Source organism: Peromyscus californicus, unplaced genomic scaffold, assembly GCF_007827085.1.
Source record: "Peromyscus californicus insignis strain IS unplaced genomic scaffold, ASM782708v3 Scaffold_4__1_contigs__length_199733344, whole genome shotgun sequence".
NCBI classification, from domain to species: Eukaryota; Metazoa; Chordata; class Mammalia; order Rodentia; family Cricetidae; genus Peromyscus; species Peromyscus californicus.
The window spans coordinates 151,838,208-151,853,763 of record NW_026294562.1 but is presented as its reverse complement, the minus strand read 5'-3'; the positions used below and the strand labels follow the sequence as shown (position 1 = coordinate 151,853,763).

General features: G+C 43.5%; 1 protein-coding gene across 2 annotated transcripts in view; it reads left to right on the top strand.

Moving 5' to 3' along the window:
• Nell1 (neural EGFL like 1) overlaps nt 1-15,556 on the top strand; it is an 839,269-nt gene that overhangs the window by 246,638 nt on the left and 577,075 nt on the right. For both annotated transcript variants that reach the window (XM_052761990.1, XM_052761989.1), the window contains exons 10-11: nt 3,923-3,996; nt 15,297-15,396. In XM_052761990.1, the coding sequence (XP_052617950.1) occupies nt 3,923-3,996; nt 15,297-15,396 (174 nt within the window). The remainder of the gene's footprint in view (nt 1-3,922; nt 3,997-15,296; nt 15,397-15,556) is intronic.

The window sequence follows — 15,556 nt, the reverse complement described above, 5'->3', positions numbered from 1 at the left end:
CCAGAATTGAAGGGGTCATGAAGAGAAGTTGAGGGTTGGCACCATGAAGAGAGCCTAGGAGAGGTGCAGCCCAGTTGCAGCAGAAGACCCCAGCATTTTCAAGATGCCAGTACCCTGTGATGACCATCAAGAATAGCAGCAGATAGGGGGAATCCAATTGATGAGAGAGAGGAGGGATTCTGCAGGCAGGGAACATGGAGATCATGACGGGAAGAAGTGCAGAGATGACCGGCCACACTATTGGAGGCCCACGAACTGTAGACTGGTGGCTGTGAAGCCCTCATGGGACTGGACTAGGCCCTCTGGATATGGAAGACGGTTGTTTGGCTCAAACTGTTTGGGGAACACCCAGGCAGGGGGATTGGGATCCGTCCCTGGTGCATGGGCAGACTTCTGGAACCCGGTGCCTGTGGTGTGGCGCCTTGCACAGCCTTAGTGCAGTGGGGAGGGGCTTGGACCTGCCTCAGCTCAGTGTACAGGACTCTGCTGACTCCTCATGGGAGATGTGGGATGTGGGGATGTGGGGTGGCATGGGAGGAGGGAGGAGGTAGGAATCTGTGGGTGGTATGTAGAGTGAGTAGAAAATTTCTTAATAAAGAAAAATGGGAAAAAAAAAAGAATAGCAGCAAAGACAGAGTGCAGAGTGGAGCCACCCAAAGCCTGGATGCCTGTGTGTGCTGCAGAAGGCGAGTCAAAGAAGTGATCCAAGCACTCTGGAGGAGCCTGGAAGGTCATGAGTGAATCCCAGATAGTGGACACCGAGTTACTTACATTTTGGAGTTTGGTTTTACTTTGTTCAGATTGTGAACATGCCCTGGTTCTTCCCTCTTGAAGTAAGAAAGCATTTAATTTGTTTTTGATTTTTTTTTTTCAGGAGCCTGTAGTTGAGAGACTTTAAACTTTTAAAAATGAGATTTTGGAGTTTTATGGAAGCTCTGGACTTTAAAAGAGTGGATATTTTTAAAAGAGACAGCTTTTAAAGTGTTTGAATTTGTAAGGCTGTAGGAATTTTTAAATTTGTTAAGTGTTTTATATTGTGATGCCTTTAATGTGAAATCTTGGAGATGAACAAAAAAGAGAGGTTGTGGCTTAACAGTGATGTATTTGTGTATCAAGATGACAGGAGGTCAATTGTGCTGGCTGGTTTTGTATCAACTTGGCACAAGCTATAGTCATCTGAGAGGAGGGAACCTGGAATGAGAAAATGCCTCCATAAGATGCAGCTGTAGGCAAGTTTCTAAGGCATTTTCTTCATTGGTAATTGATGGGGGAGAGCCCAGGCCATTGTGGATAGTGCCATCCCTGGACTGGGGGTCCTGGGTTCTATAAGAAAGCAGGCTGTGCAAGCCATGAAGAGCAAACCAGTAAGCAACACCCTTCCATGGCTTCTGCATCAGCTCCTGATTCCAGGTTCCTACCCCGAATGCCTTTGATGAAGAACAGTGATGTGGAAGTGTAAGCCAAATAAACTCTTTCCTCCCCAACTTGCTTTTGACCATGGTGTTTCATCATAGCAACAGTGACTATAACTAAGACAGAAGCTGTCAGTGGCTAATGGAGATCTGAGTATCTCTATAGAGGACAAGAATATATGCAAAGCTTGCTAGTGAGAGAGAAAGCACAGCAGTGGCGTAGATGGGGTGTGACTATTATTTGAGTGTGCCAGTGAAAGCACAGGGGGTGGAAGTTCTTGAAGTTTTGACAGATAAAGAAAAGCTGCAGCATGTAATACCTGCCTAATTAGAGACGGTCAACTTCTTTTTCCCTGAAGGTGTCAGGGGCCCCTAATGTTCTTAAGTAGGGTCTCCAATTCTCAGATGTGGATCTGAAGATGGTTTTGTGTTGTCTGTGGAAGGACTGGAAAAGGCTGAGGTTAGAACAAGGAGGTTCTGGGAGTGCTGAAGAAGAGGGATGCTGATGGTCTGAAGGAAGACATTGTCATGGGGTGGGGGGATGGAGAGGAAGAACTCCAGGAGGAAGCACTGCTAAGATTTGGTTACTCCCATTGGGTAAGAAGCAGGCGTAGAAGGAGCTGGTGTAGACGGTGGTGCCATTCACTGAGAACACTAATGTGGAGCTGGGTGGTGTAGGTCACTGCAGGGCAGGTGTTGACAGGAAGCGGTCTACAGTGGAGATTTCCACTGCTTTCTTAGGAAAGGCACACAGGATCAGTGCGGGGTTAACATGGGTCCAAGGGAAGCAGAATGAGGCTGACAGTCTACTCACAGCAAATGCCTCAGTTCTTCCCCCTGGGACCCTCAGTTGGAACTGCCTTTCAGAGTTGTCCTAAGTCAGGGCTTCCTTATTTTACCAATGTTATTTATTATTATGTTATTTTATCAATGCTTTTTTGGACACAGGCTGGTTTAGTGAGGAGCCGGACTTTGGGCAAAGTGGCTCTGCACAGCCCAGCACAGATCCTAGATCAGCAGTTGGCTGGGGCCTGTTGGCTGACACTGTTCCAACAGCTGTAGAAATACATTAGTTATCACAGAGGACTCTGGGCAGCATGTCCCAGCATCCATCCCACAGAGGTATTGTGTTAAGTAGATCAGTGTTTGAGTCTCTCCCTTTCTGTGTCTGTGAAGACAAGGTTGGGCAGATATGAATGTTCCATGAGAATGAGAAGACGGTAGGTCCAGGGAACTACCAAATTTAATCAGCCCAGCTTTAATAGATACAGAAGTGGAGGGATCAAGAGGTGAAGTGGTTTTATGAACTAAAGGCAAGTGTGTATTTATTTCTGTTTCTCTAGAGAGCTGGGGCTAGAAGGGCCCTTATCAGGCCATGAAAGAGTTCACTCAGACTTTTGCTTTCTGTTCCTCTTGAAGTGGCCGGAAAATCTAGTAGAATCAGAGAGGGGTCATAGCAAATTGACATATTCTGCACAGGCTTAAAGTGAGTCAGCAAGTTAAGTCAAGGACTGGGTCTCGGCAGAATCTAAATTAAGCTCTGTTTCACTTTGAAATTGTTTACAGGGCTGACTTCCACTTTCTGCCCTGCCTGTTAGCCCACACAGCTCACCTTCCTCAAGACCTCCCCTCCAGTGTGCTGATATAGCAATTGTTTGGGTTGGCTTGTATTTCATAGCTGTCTGAGTATGGTTAAGTACATCTAGGCTCAGGGCACTCACCTCTCATGATCATAAAGAAGCACATATGGAATCCTCCCTGTGGTGAAGTTTTGATGAACAGAACATACGCCATGTACCCAGAGGCTCCTCTTATAGCAGGACTGTCTGCATCAAAACTACCGTTAATTGGGCTGAGGAGACGGCTCAGCATATAAAGTGCTTGCAATTCGAGTATGAGGACATGAGTTCAGATTCCTAGTACTCATAGACTAGCACTGGGCATGGACATGTAATATCAGCTCTGGGAAAGCAGAATCTGGCAGATCCCTGGAGGTCACTGGCCAGCCAGTCTAGATGAATCAGTGAGTGCCAGGTTCAGTGAGAGACCCTGCCTCAAAACCTAAGATGGAGAGGGATAGAGGAGGCCACCTGGTGTTGACATAAAGCCGCCACATGCACATGCTTCAACTTGCACTTGTGAGCACACACCCATGCACATATACAAAATAATGAAAAGAGAGAAAATCCAAGCATAAAACGTATTGCTAATTGCTTGGTCATGGCAACTACTTTCTTTTTGTTTTAATACCTTATTGCATCAACTTACCCTTTGTTTCCTTTTGCCACCAATTGTGTGGCTGTGCTGTGAAGGCCAGGGAAACTGAAAGAAGCTGAAGTCTGGCTATTCACGGTACTCTCCCCATGATTTACATTAGATAGAGAAGCTTATATCTCTTAGACTCAGGGAATCTATGTTCCTGTGGGATCTGTTGGCATTGGATGTGGCCTCTAAGGAAATTTTTTAACATAGCATGACTAGGTATGAACTGATTTTCTGTTTTCTTGCAGCAAAATGTATCTATGGAGGAAAAGTTCTTGCCGAGGGCCAGCGGATTTTAACCAAGAACTGCCGGGAATGTCGAGTAAGTTTGTCTGTGATCCCTGTCACTTCCACAGAGCAGACAAGAGATAGACATGCAGTGTTCTTCTGTGGGGCCTGTTGGCCTAGGTGGGTCCTTGAGGGCCAGAACTGGTGGGCTGGAGTCAAGGATAGAGAGGACTTACTCATAGTTTCTGTGTGACTAGCTTGCATTGAAGTAGATAACATAGCTTGAAGAGCAGCCAGGACAGGAAGGATGTGAAAGGGGAAATGAGCTAGGAACTACCATGGATGGGAAAGTTGGCAGGTGATTCTGGAGAAAGGCTATGGGTTGGTGGTAGGCAAGTAAGTAATTGATACCAGCCTTGACCGCACCAACTCTACTACCAAGTGGTAATAGAATTCTAGAAAATATCCCCCTCATGCTTATTGTTGTCTTTCCCACCACCATGAAATAAGTTATAAAGAACATTGCTATTAAACATTTGGTAAACACAAGCCAGGCAGATGATGCAGCCCAGAATTCGACTGGGCTCTGAATGCTTTATTCCAGCACTGCCCCGGATCTGCATATACAACAGTGAATGTGAACCCCAGTGTGGTCCTAGGATATGAAGACATGGTGGGAACAAGTTGTTTTCTTCATAAATTTGTAGATTAGTATGGGAGAACATGTAATAAGCAAGTATACAATAAATAGAGATACAAGACCTTGTGGACTCCTGAAACATTTGCATGTAGCAGAGGAGAGACAGACACACTGAGTTACTCTCCACATGGTCAGTCTTGCCCTATGGGTCAGCCCTTCATGCTGTGACCACTACACACTACCATGGACTCTACATTAAGGTCAACCAGGGCTTTTGGAAGGTGATGGCTAGTCTTCACCAGTAATTATTTCCTGGGCGGATAAAGATAAAAACATATAACAGTGTGTGTGTGGGGGGGGAAGGGGGGCATTTGCAGGTGCCCAGAGTCATAAGGAAAGAAAGTATTTATTATTCATATTTAGGGAATTGGTGAAGTTTTAGGGTACATGTGGAGACTGAAGACAGATGAAGCTGAAAAGAGCCCTAGAATAGGTGAGGAAGCACGCATTTTGGACTTGACCATCATGGAGACAAGTGCCCCCAGCAAGTGCATGTAGCTGTGTGATGTATTTTGAGGGTCCACTATGACTGCAGTGCAGGAGTAACTGGAGGAGCATTGGGTGGAGTTGAACCATCCTAGGCAAGAAGTGATTAAGTCCCAATCAGGCAGGGACAAGACATGAATAAAGAGGGGTTGAAGAACTAGGAAGGAACAGAATCGAGGAGCCTTGTTACATGTCACCCTTGTCACCCGTGGCTTTGGATGATGGGGACTGATTCTGGTGTCAGGGTACTTGATATGTCAAAGAGAATTCCAATTTGTAGTTTTGGTGACAAAGAACAGAAACCTTCCCTGGGTGATATTAGCAAAAATAGTCAATTGTTTTGAAAGCAATATTAGGTAAACTGTAGAGTTCCTAAAATCCAGAAGACTGTGTGACTTAGCAGAGTCTAAGATCTCAGAAGTCAGGAAGCAGGCACTACAGCCAAGGTCTAGTACTGAGGAATATACCAGGCATATCTGCTGTGGTGAATGCCTCCTCATTTCTATGATCCCTAAGTTCCTCACACAAGAGTTAAGCACTGGGCATAGCCTGTGTAATGAAGCTTGAGTCCTAAGTCAAATCCAGCATGTTCAACGGGGGTGGGGTGGGTATTTGGCTTCTTTATGTAGCTGTATGGGGAGCTGGTCACATGAGTGGAGAAGCCATTCCCAAGGGGAAACTGTGGTATTCAGAGAAGTGGGATGGGATCATGAGAGCCCAAATATGCTAGATGCCTTCATTAGGCAAAGGTACTATATTTAACTGAGCAAGAGGAGGACAGTGTTTTGTGGGTAAGGTGGGAATGGAGAACAAATGGACATGAGTTTGATAGCTTTGGCTGTCTATTGCTATGAAACCAACTCCCTAAAACATAGTGGCTAAAATCAATATATGAATCGTGTGTGTGTGTGTGTGTGTGTGTGTGTGTGTGTGTGTGTGTGTGTGTGTGTATACACATTCACATATGTGCATGTGAAGGCTAGACATCATCTTATGTGTTGACCTTTAGAGGCATCTTCGACATTGCTTTTTGAGGCAATGTCTCTGAGTTGGCCTGGAACTTGTCAAACTGGCTAGTTAGCCTCCTGTCTCTCTCCCTAGCATGGGGATTACAAGTGTGCCCCACCATACCTAGCCTTTTATATGGGTTCTGGGAGTTGAACTCAGGTCCTAACACTTGTATGGCAAATATTTTCCAGACTAAAACCAATATTTTTGTTATCTCTTGTGGTTGTGTACGTTGAATGCAGTCAAATATACAGTTCTTACTTGGAGTTTCAAATGTGGTTACAGTTTTTGGGTGTTGGAGGTAGAATTCTCTGATGACTTCAGAAGTCAGAATGTTGGGTGTCCAAGATGGCTTCTTCATTTATGTCTAGGATAATTGAAACAGATTCTCCCATTATTCATACATGGCTGTGTGGATACCTTCTTATGGCATAATAGTCTCAGATATTTCTCACATGGAGACTACCTTTCCTCAGAACAAACCCTTCAAAACACCCAGGTGGAAGATTTGACGTTTCCTATGACCTAGTCTCCAAAGCTGTGTGATGTCACTTCCTCTTAATTCTATTAGTAACATTGGACTGCCCCAGATTTATAATGAAGAGGAATGATGAAAGGGCATGACTACCAGGAGCTTGAATCATTAGACACCAGCTACTACAGAAGATCATCTGATACAGTTTTCTATTTGAAAATACCTGTGTCCACCTGCACGTACCTTGGCTGGCATTTATTAACATGTCAAATATTGGCTAGACTGGCTAGAATCCATTAGTAACTAAATTTCCTTTAACTGGGTGAAAATTCTCTCTGTAGCCTCTACCCAGTGGCCTTCCTTTTGCCCTTTGGAGGGCACGAGAATGAGTTTGTTTGCTCTGACAGGGCAGTGTATCCTGTTAACAAGAGTTGGCAGTTGCATGAACTTCAGAGAAGTTCAGCTTCCCTTTGTTTTTTCACCTTGGTTCACAGTAAGTGCCAGTTTGGAGGGAGTGGAAGCAGAAGATGAAATGAGAGTTCTGTCTTGCACATTTTTCCTCTCCCCACCTTGCTCACTGTAACACAGGAAAGGATAGTTTCACAGGTAGAACTACCAGTTCTAGAGGTATGCAGGCCAACTTCAGCACAAAAGGTGCTCCAGCCATCAGCTGAGCTGCCTGACCAGACTTTCCTCTCCTGTTCAGCATTAGCAGAGAAGACTGAGCAAAGAAAAAGTGCTACTTACCCATTTGACTTGGGGTCCTGGACAATGGAACTTGAGGCATGGGCTTTTGTGTTAATGCTTTGCTTATTTATTCTTTGCTAGTGATAAGGGGTTGGGACAGACAGACAGAAATGGGGAGGGAAAGGAAGAAGAGAAAATGTGTTTCCATGCAGCCACATCCCACAGCTGATTTTGTGAGACATTGTGAGAGAGGCTGAGGGAACTGCCCTGTCTACAATAGACATCTTTTTTAGTGCTTTTACCAACATTATTTCATTTTCTTTTCATCACATTCCAAGAGAAAAGGAAGAAATGTGTTCTAAACATTGAACAGAATGAGATGTGGAGACTTACGGGGCATTCAAGGAGATCCCAACGAGAGAAAAGCCCAAATCTCTTTTTTTTATTGGGCCTAGGTGAAAAAGCTCTTTCCTGTATCCTGTCTCTTATTCACAGCATATTCCAAGGGTTAATCCCCTTGAACTTCATCTTTGTGTTCCCCATCACCCTTTCCTGTCTGGCATTAGGAATGCCAGAGGTTGGTCCAGCTAGTTTGGTGAGTACATGGGTGTGGTGGTGTGATGGTTAGTTTTAAATGTCAATGTGTAGAACCTAGAATCACCTGGAAGAAAGTCTTAGTTGAAGAATTATCTAGATGAGGCTGGCCTATGGGTATGTCCGTGGGAGTTGTCTTGATTGTCAATTGATGCAGCCCACTGTGGGCAGCACCATTTCATATGCTAGGCCCTGAACTGTAAGGTGAGGAAAGCTAGCTGAGCATAGAAGCTAGTAAGCAGGTGGCATGTGGTACACTTGTCTCTCACTCTGCTCTTGCCTGTGGATGTTGTACTTCAAGTTCCTGCCTTGATTTTTCTGCAGCGATGGACTGTAACCCAGAACTGTGAACCAAATAAGACTTTCCCTCCTTTATGTGAATTTTGGTTAGGTATTTGTCATGGCCACTAAATGACACAGGGATTGGTATCTATGTCAACAGATGATGGGTGTAGGTCTTCTTTGCCAGTGGGGATGAGATGGCAGTGAGGACTTTTTCATCTTTTTATCAACCAAGAAGCTCCCAGGCCTGAGAAGTGACATTATCTCCAGCCTAAGATAGGTGCATCCCAATGGGGGATGTTGAGCACATGGAGAAGAAGAATGGGGTGCTTGGCACTAAATCTTCAGTGAACATGAGTTGTCCTTATCTCACATAGCCTTGTCCATTCTCCTTGAGTACAAATTAAGATGTCATGGTCTCTGTAAATGGTTTTATCTATGGGGAGGACAATTGATTTAGAGTCTACCTTTATTTTTCTTTCCTATCTCAGGTAAAGGTGGGATGATTAAACACAGTTCTGCCCATTCTGCTGTGAATCACAGTAGAAGCCACAGGTCTGACACTCATTAATCCTACCCCTTTCTTCATTTTGAGCAAGAGCTTTGGGTGACCCCACACAGAAGTCTCAATTGTGACTAGATCCTTGTTGTCATCTGAGATGATCAGAGCAGACATTTAGGCATGCAGAATAAATGGGCATGGGTTGAAATGATGGCTTATTTGAGTAGCCTACTGACATGAAACAGATATTCTTTATACTTTGTCTCATTTTCCCCTGTGTTCAGGATTAAAAACTTAGAGAGAAATTGGGCCAGAGAACTCTTTGCACAAACAGTATGTGTGTGTATGCATGCATGTATTTATGTGTGTGTGCATTCATAGGAATAATTTCACCCTGCTTTGAAAAATGATTTCTTTATTGACTTTCTGTAAATATTTATGAGTCATCCTGTCCACAGAGAAATGAGTCATTTACAATAACATTTCTTATATACTTAACTATTGTTTGAGTATTGTCTAAGACAGTTAAAACATGTTGTTACATTTTAACTTCATAATAACCCTATGAGGCATGTACTACATGGATGTGGGATTCAGGATCAGGGACTAAGCTACCTGGAGGGTGAGTGAGCTGCCTAGAGCAAGAACTTTGTGGTCTGACTGTGTAATTTATTTTTTAGCTTTTCTGTGGCCACTCCTCAGGCTTAGATCAATTTGTAATAGTTCTTGGTTTTTAATTTTAGAGAGGTAGCGTGTTCATTTCTTTTCTTGCTATGATAAAATACTCTGACAGAAGCAATCTGAGGGAGAAGGTTTTTTCTTCACTCATAGATTTAATAAAATATTTCATATTTTGTTATTTGAGTTTCACACACGTGTACCATGAGTTTTATCCATTTTCACTTCCTATTAGCCTCTCTCACTCTCCTTATTATTGACATCATTCTTCTTTCAATTCCACCCAACTTTCATTTTTTCCAGGTGTGTGTAGGAGCCACTCAATTTAATTATGGTTATTTGAATGAGCATGGGTGGAGAGTTATTTATGGAGTGAGTGGTAACCTATCAGTGGCTACATGGCTGAAGAAAATGGCGTTCCTTCCCTAGCAACTATTAGCTGTCTATAGTCCTTCCAAGATAGGTGGGGCCTCATGACTCCCTTCTCCATCCCTGATGAACTGTTGATGCAGCTAGTCTTGTGCAGGTCTTGTTCCAGGAGCCAGGGCTGCACCGAGGAGCTGATGAGTGCAATGGCCACACTTTTTTGTAGCATACCTCCCCATCCTCCAGCTCTTACATTCTTTCTGCTTGGTCTTTAGTCTTCCTTCTGGGCTTATCATGCTGGGGAACTCATGACAGCTGGAGCTGGAGGCATATTGTACCGTAGTCAGGAGGCAGAGAGTGGTGAACGCTGGTGTGGGTCACTTTTTCCTATTTCAGTCACTCAGAGAATGGTGCCACCCATAGTTAGGTTGGGTCTTCCCCAGTTGATCTAATCTAGATAATCCTTTGCAGGCATTACTGGAGATTTTCTTTCTTTCTTTTTGTGTAGAAATAAACATGTGCCCTGCTTTGATTTTTCACAAAGCAATACTGAGCCCCTTGGAAGAAACTTTGCCATCCTAGGCACTTCATTTTTTTATTATTATTAAGAATTTTTTATTGATTTTATATACCAATTACAGATCCCCCCTTCCCTCCTCCAGCCTTCTCCCACCCACCCCCCCATTCCCTCCTACAAGAAGGTAAGGCCTCCCATGGGGAGTCAGCAGAGCCTGACAGAGGCAGTAAAGGCAGTCCAAGCCACTCCCTCTGCCTCAAGGCTGTGCTAGGTGTCCCATCCTAGGTAGTGGGCTCCAAAAAGCCAGCTCATGCACCAGGGATGGATTCTTATTCTACTGCCAGGGGGCCCGTTGAGCAGATCAAGCTATACAACTAACTGTCTTGCTATGTAGAGGGCCTAGTCCAGTCCCATGGAAGCTCCACAGGTGTTGGTCTAAATTTCATGAGTTGCCACTAGTTTGGTTTGGTTGTCTCTGTAGGTTTCCCCATCATGACCTGGATGCCCCTTGCTTGTAGAATTCGTCTTCGGGAGGCTTTTCTCTTAAGGGACTCTAGATCTTGACAAGTCAACAATCAGTGTTAACTAGCGTGGATGAATAATACCTTTCAGTGTAACTGAGAGTCCATCGTCAGGCCAGGGCACTCTGATTCTTCAACAAGGGAAGGTTCTATAAAAGGCCACGGAAGAATTTGGGGCACTTTTAATGACTGTGGTCAGTAGGGACAGAGGATGATGGGTGTGGATGGGACTGATCTGTCCTATGCAGCCTTTCTCAGTGTTTAAACCCCAGTACTGTGCAGCTTCTATTGCATGGAATATATTAATTTCTCCCCAAGAAACCTAAAATGATACTCCACAAGGACTATTTTGAGAGAACAGAGTAGATGCTGACTCAAATTATGACTGTGTTCTTTGGTTCAGATGAGAATCTTCCATAGATGAAAGGCTACCCAGATCCCCACACATTTCTGTTTTATGGGATTGCATAAGAGACAACTTTTGTCTCAAATTCCTTCACAGGGTGTTTCAAGAAGTTAACACATTATTTTTAAAAAGGCTTTTTTTCTCCCCTGCTTTATCTAGGTGTCTGTGCATATACATATGTGCCTGTGAGAACAGGTGCACTCAGAGGCCAGAGGTTTTTGATTTCCTGGAGCTGGAGTTAGAGGAAGTTGTGAGCCAGCTGATGCGAATTCTGGAAACGGAACTCTGGTTCTCCAAGAGCAGTGCAAGCAATAAAGACTGAGCTGTCTCTTCAGTCTAACGTATTATCTTCTTAGCCTGTTTCTTACTTTTTAAAATAAAATTGAGGGGCTGGAGGGATGGCTCAGAGGTTAAGGGCACTGGCTGCTCCTCCAAAGGTCCTGAGTTCAATTCCCAGCACCCACATGGTGGTTCACAACCATCTGCAATGAGATCTGGTGCCCTCTTCTGGCCTGCAGGGATGTGTGCAGGCAGAACACTGTAAACAAAATAAATAAATAAATCTTTAAAAAAAAATAAAATTGAGATTATAATATAAAGATTTCTCTCTTTCCTTTCCTTCTTCCAGACCATCCCATACCCCCTCCTTGCTTTCATTCAAATCCCTTTCAAATCTATGTTCTCTTCTTAAATTAATTGTTATTATATGCATATAAGTATATACATATATATTCCTAAATATAACCTGCTCAGTCTGTATAATGTTACTTGTGTGCATGTTTTCAGGGCTGACTGTTTAGTATTGAATAAACAGTTGGTGTGCTCTTCCCTGGGGGAGACTATTTCCTCTGCTCTCAGTACTCCTTAGTTGTGCTGGTCTTCATGCAGAGTTTAGGCCTTGTGGGATTTCCCCCATCCACTTTAGCACATCTGTTGGTGTTTTCCTTGTCAGGCTCCTGTTTAGATAGTCATGTTAGTGAAACCTCATGGGTGTAGTAGCTTCTGACATTGCTAGGAGACGTGATCTCACAGCATGCTCCCATCATAATTATTTTTAAACCAATCTGGGTAACTCTCCTAACATTCTTGTTTCCATTTGCCCAATCATCATTTTTTTTCTCTGGAAGATTTCTTCAGTGAAGTGGCATTTTTCAACTTACATGTGTTTATATGTTGTTAGAAATTTAGAGCCTGGCAGTTTGTATAGAACTTGGAATGTTTGCATTTGACCACTGACATAGGCTTGTTACTCTGAAATAGAAAAAGTGAAATAGTTGCATTTTTATATTAACACAGAGCTCAGTGTAGAAGTCACAACAAGTGGGAATGGTAGATTGCTTTTTACTGGCGATAATTTTCACAGTAGAGTTGACAAATGTTTCATCCTGGGGCTAAATGGATTTAGGTGCACTTACACAGCAATAATGACAGTTCATGTTATTTTAAAACTATGAAAATACATTTATCTCAGTTTAAACTTTGGAATTGGGTCTCACTTATCAACTATATTAAAGGTTGATTAGAATCCTCAACTTTGGGCTGGTGAGATGGCCCAGTAGATAGAAGAACCTGCTACCAGGCTTGATAACCTGAGTTCAGTCTTCACAACACATGTGGTGGAAGGAGAGACCTGACTTCTGTACACTGTTCCCTGACCTCCACATGCATGCCATGGCGCACACATGCCCCGAAGTAAATAAATACAATGAAAACATTTTTAAAGAATTGTTGACTGACATAATCAGTAGCTAGACCAAGCTCCTTTTAAAGAAAGAAAACATCATGAACGATAACTTTTCAGAAGTCTTCTGTGGCATTTAAAGTGATATATATATATATATATATATATATATATATATATATATATATACATACATACATATACATACACACATATGTTAAACATGCTGCAAAATTTGGGATTTAGAGGGAAAAATACAAGGAAGTAATCATCTATAATCTGGCCACCCAGAAATGAGTTCTTTAGTAGTTAGCATTTTGATAAAAGCTTTAATGGAATAGTGAAACTCATTAATTGTCTTAATCTGAGTATTCCTAGAAGCTGACTGTGCACTAATGCTTTCAGCATGAGTGACCTGTTCAGGGAGTGCTCCCAGAAGGACCCATTAGACTGTGGGTGCATTAGATGGTGGATGGGAAGAACCTGAGCAAAGGAGAATTCAGATGAAAGGTCACATATATCCTGAACCTACTGGAAATTGTGGAACATAAATTATAATTCAGAGACTGTTCATTGTGTAGGTATAGGCATCACATAATATTCAGCCATGGGCTTTGGGGCCATTGGCATGGGGTTTGTAGAAATGGAAGGTAGCTTCCAGCTTTCTGAATGGATGCAATGATCCATGTGCCCTCTGTCAGAGGTGGGCCAATGTTGGAATGTTAGGAAAGCATCCAGAACTTGGATGTGGGACCATAGTTTGGTTAAAACATATTTAGCAGTTTGTATCTATGCTGGAGGCAATGCTGCAGAACCAGTATATTACAATGGGATGATAGGCGTGGAGTTGATAATGTCATCATTTCCCTTTACAGTCAGTGCAGTTCCCGACAGGAAGGTGCTTAGGCTCTGTTGCCTTGTGCTAATTGGTTTGACTCAGATGTCCACAGCTATTTTAGACCCATTGCTTGCTGCCCACTGTCGTCTGACTTGAGGAATGAGGGTAGATTCTGGTGGGAGGAGATGGGAGAAGAGGGCCGAACATAACAGGGTCAGCTGTTGAATCTTCGGGCCAGTCCCTCAGGGAATCAGGAGAGAAGTAAGAGTCTGGAAAGAGCACCAGAGAACAAAGATACGAGAGAGAATGCTGGGGACAAGGCTGGCTGGGTAGGAAAGTCCCAGAAAGAAGAGGAAGTCATGTTGAGGATAACCGACCCTAAGATGAGTAGCTGAGGCCTGTGGCTCACTTTGGGCTACCAACATGACGGCACTCAGAGAAGAGTCTTGTGTCTCCTGTCTGGCATTTAAGGTTGTGTCTGTGTGCAGCTATCTCTAGGAATGAATGTCCATTCTGTCAAACCAGAGAACTGGGAAGGAGTGGTGTGGTCAGAGGAGTGGCGAGTCTCTTGGAAACATAAAACATGATGCCCATCTCTCCTACCCTCCTGGTGGTGCAGCTCTGTCCTGTCTCCCCCGCCCCCTCCACCAACCTGTGTCTGGGATTGCCTTTTGGGCTAAAGTGAGGTCCCTTTTCTTGGCTGTCTTAAACATCCTTGCAAAGAATGGGATAGAAAAACTAAATGCTTTTAGATAAAGTAAGAGTGCCTTTAACTTTTTAAAAGAAAGAAATTCATGGACTTATTTTAAAAATTCAACATAAAACTAAATGCAGACACCACTCACACCAACAGGAAGAACCTGAGATCAGTGTGGCCATGAGTGTACAGTAGCTGAATATTTAGCAACATTGTTGTAAGTTATGTTATTTACAGCCAGGAAGTCTATTTTTCATCTGCCCAATGTTCTTTCATACCCATGTACCTTGTAAAATCTCTTTCTTATTTAGTTATTCAAGTTCCCTTCAATGTGGCACCTTCATAATTTCCCCATTTGGGCAGAACTAATTAGACTGTGTAGCATATTACATTGCATTTATCAGAGCACATTTTAAAAGGAACTTTTGTGCTGTATTAATGTTCCTAGTTTAGGAATTATATATCTCATTCCACTCGAATTATAAGTTCACCGAGAACTAGGAAGATGCCCTGTTGATGTCTGATGACAAGCCTGTGGCCCATAGAAAGGGGGAACTGCTTCACAGAAGCCTGTTGTACACAACATGGGTTATACAAAGTGAATTATTGCAATTACAGCATAAATCTCAGGACCTGACACAGGGGGCCACCACACTTAGCTGTCAGCTGTTAGAAATTATCAGCATGTCCCGTGGGCATCCTCTTGCATTGAAAAAGAGACTAAAAAAGTGAATGGAACTTGTTGAAACCCAAGCTGTTCTGATACAGAAAGGAAGCTTGCTTTCCCTCCTGGGACTCACTAATCTAACTTGCGGGATTGTCCTTCTCAGTGGAATTCCCAAGAAGGCTCCTAGTATCAGGCTGGTTACCTTTGCAATCTGGTGACAAGGACCGTTAGAAGCTCCTGTGATTGGCTCTGCATAGGAACTAACTCTTTCCCGGTATTTGGCTTCTAGGGTGGAGTCTTGGTGAAAATCACAGAAGCTTGCCCTCCTTTGAACTGCTCCGAAAAGGACCACATTCTTCCGGAGAATCAGTGCTGTAGGGTCTGCCGAGGTGAGTGAGCTTGGGCGAGGCTTCTGGGTGGGGCTGGTGGTTGGCACAGAGGTTTAACGGACAGTGGTGAGATGGCAGCTTGCTTTGCTCATGCCACCCTGATTTCCAAGACTTGGCAGAGCCCATTCCCTTTTCTCAGAGATCGTCTCCTCAATTGTAA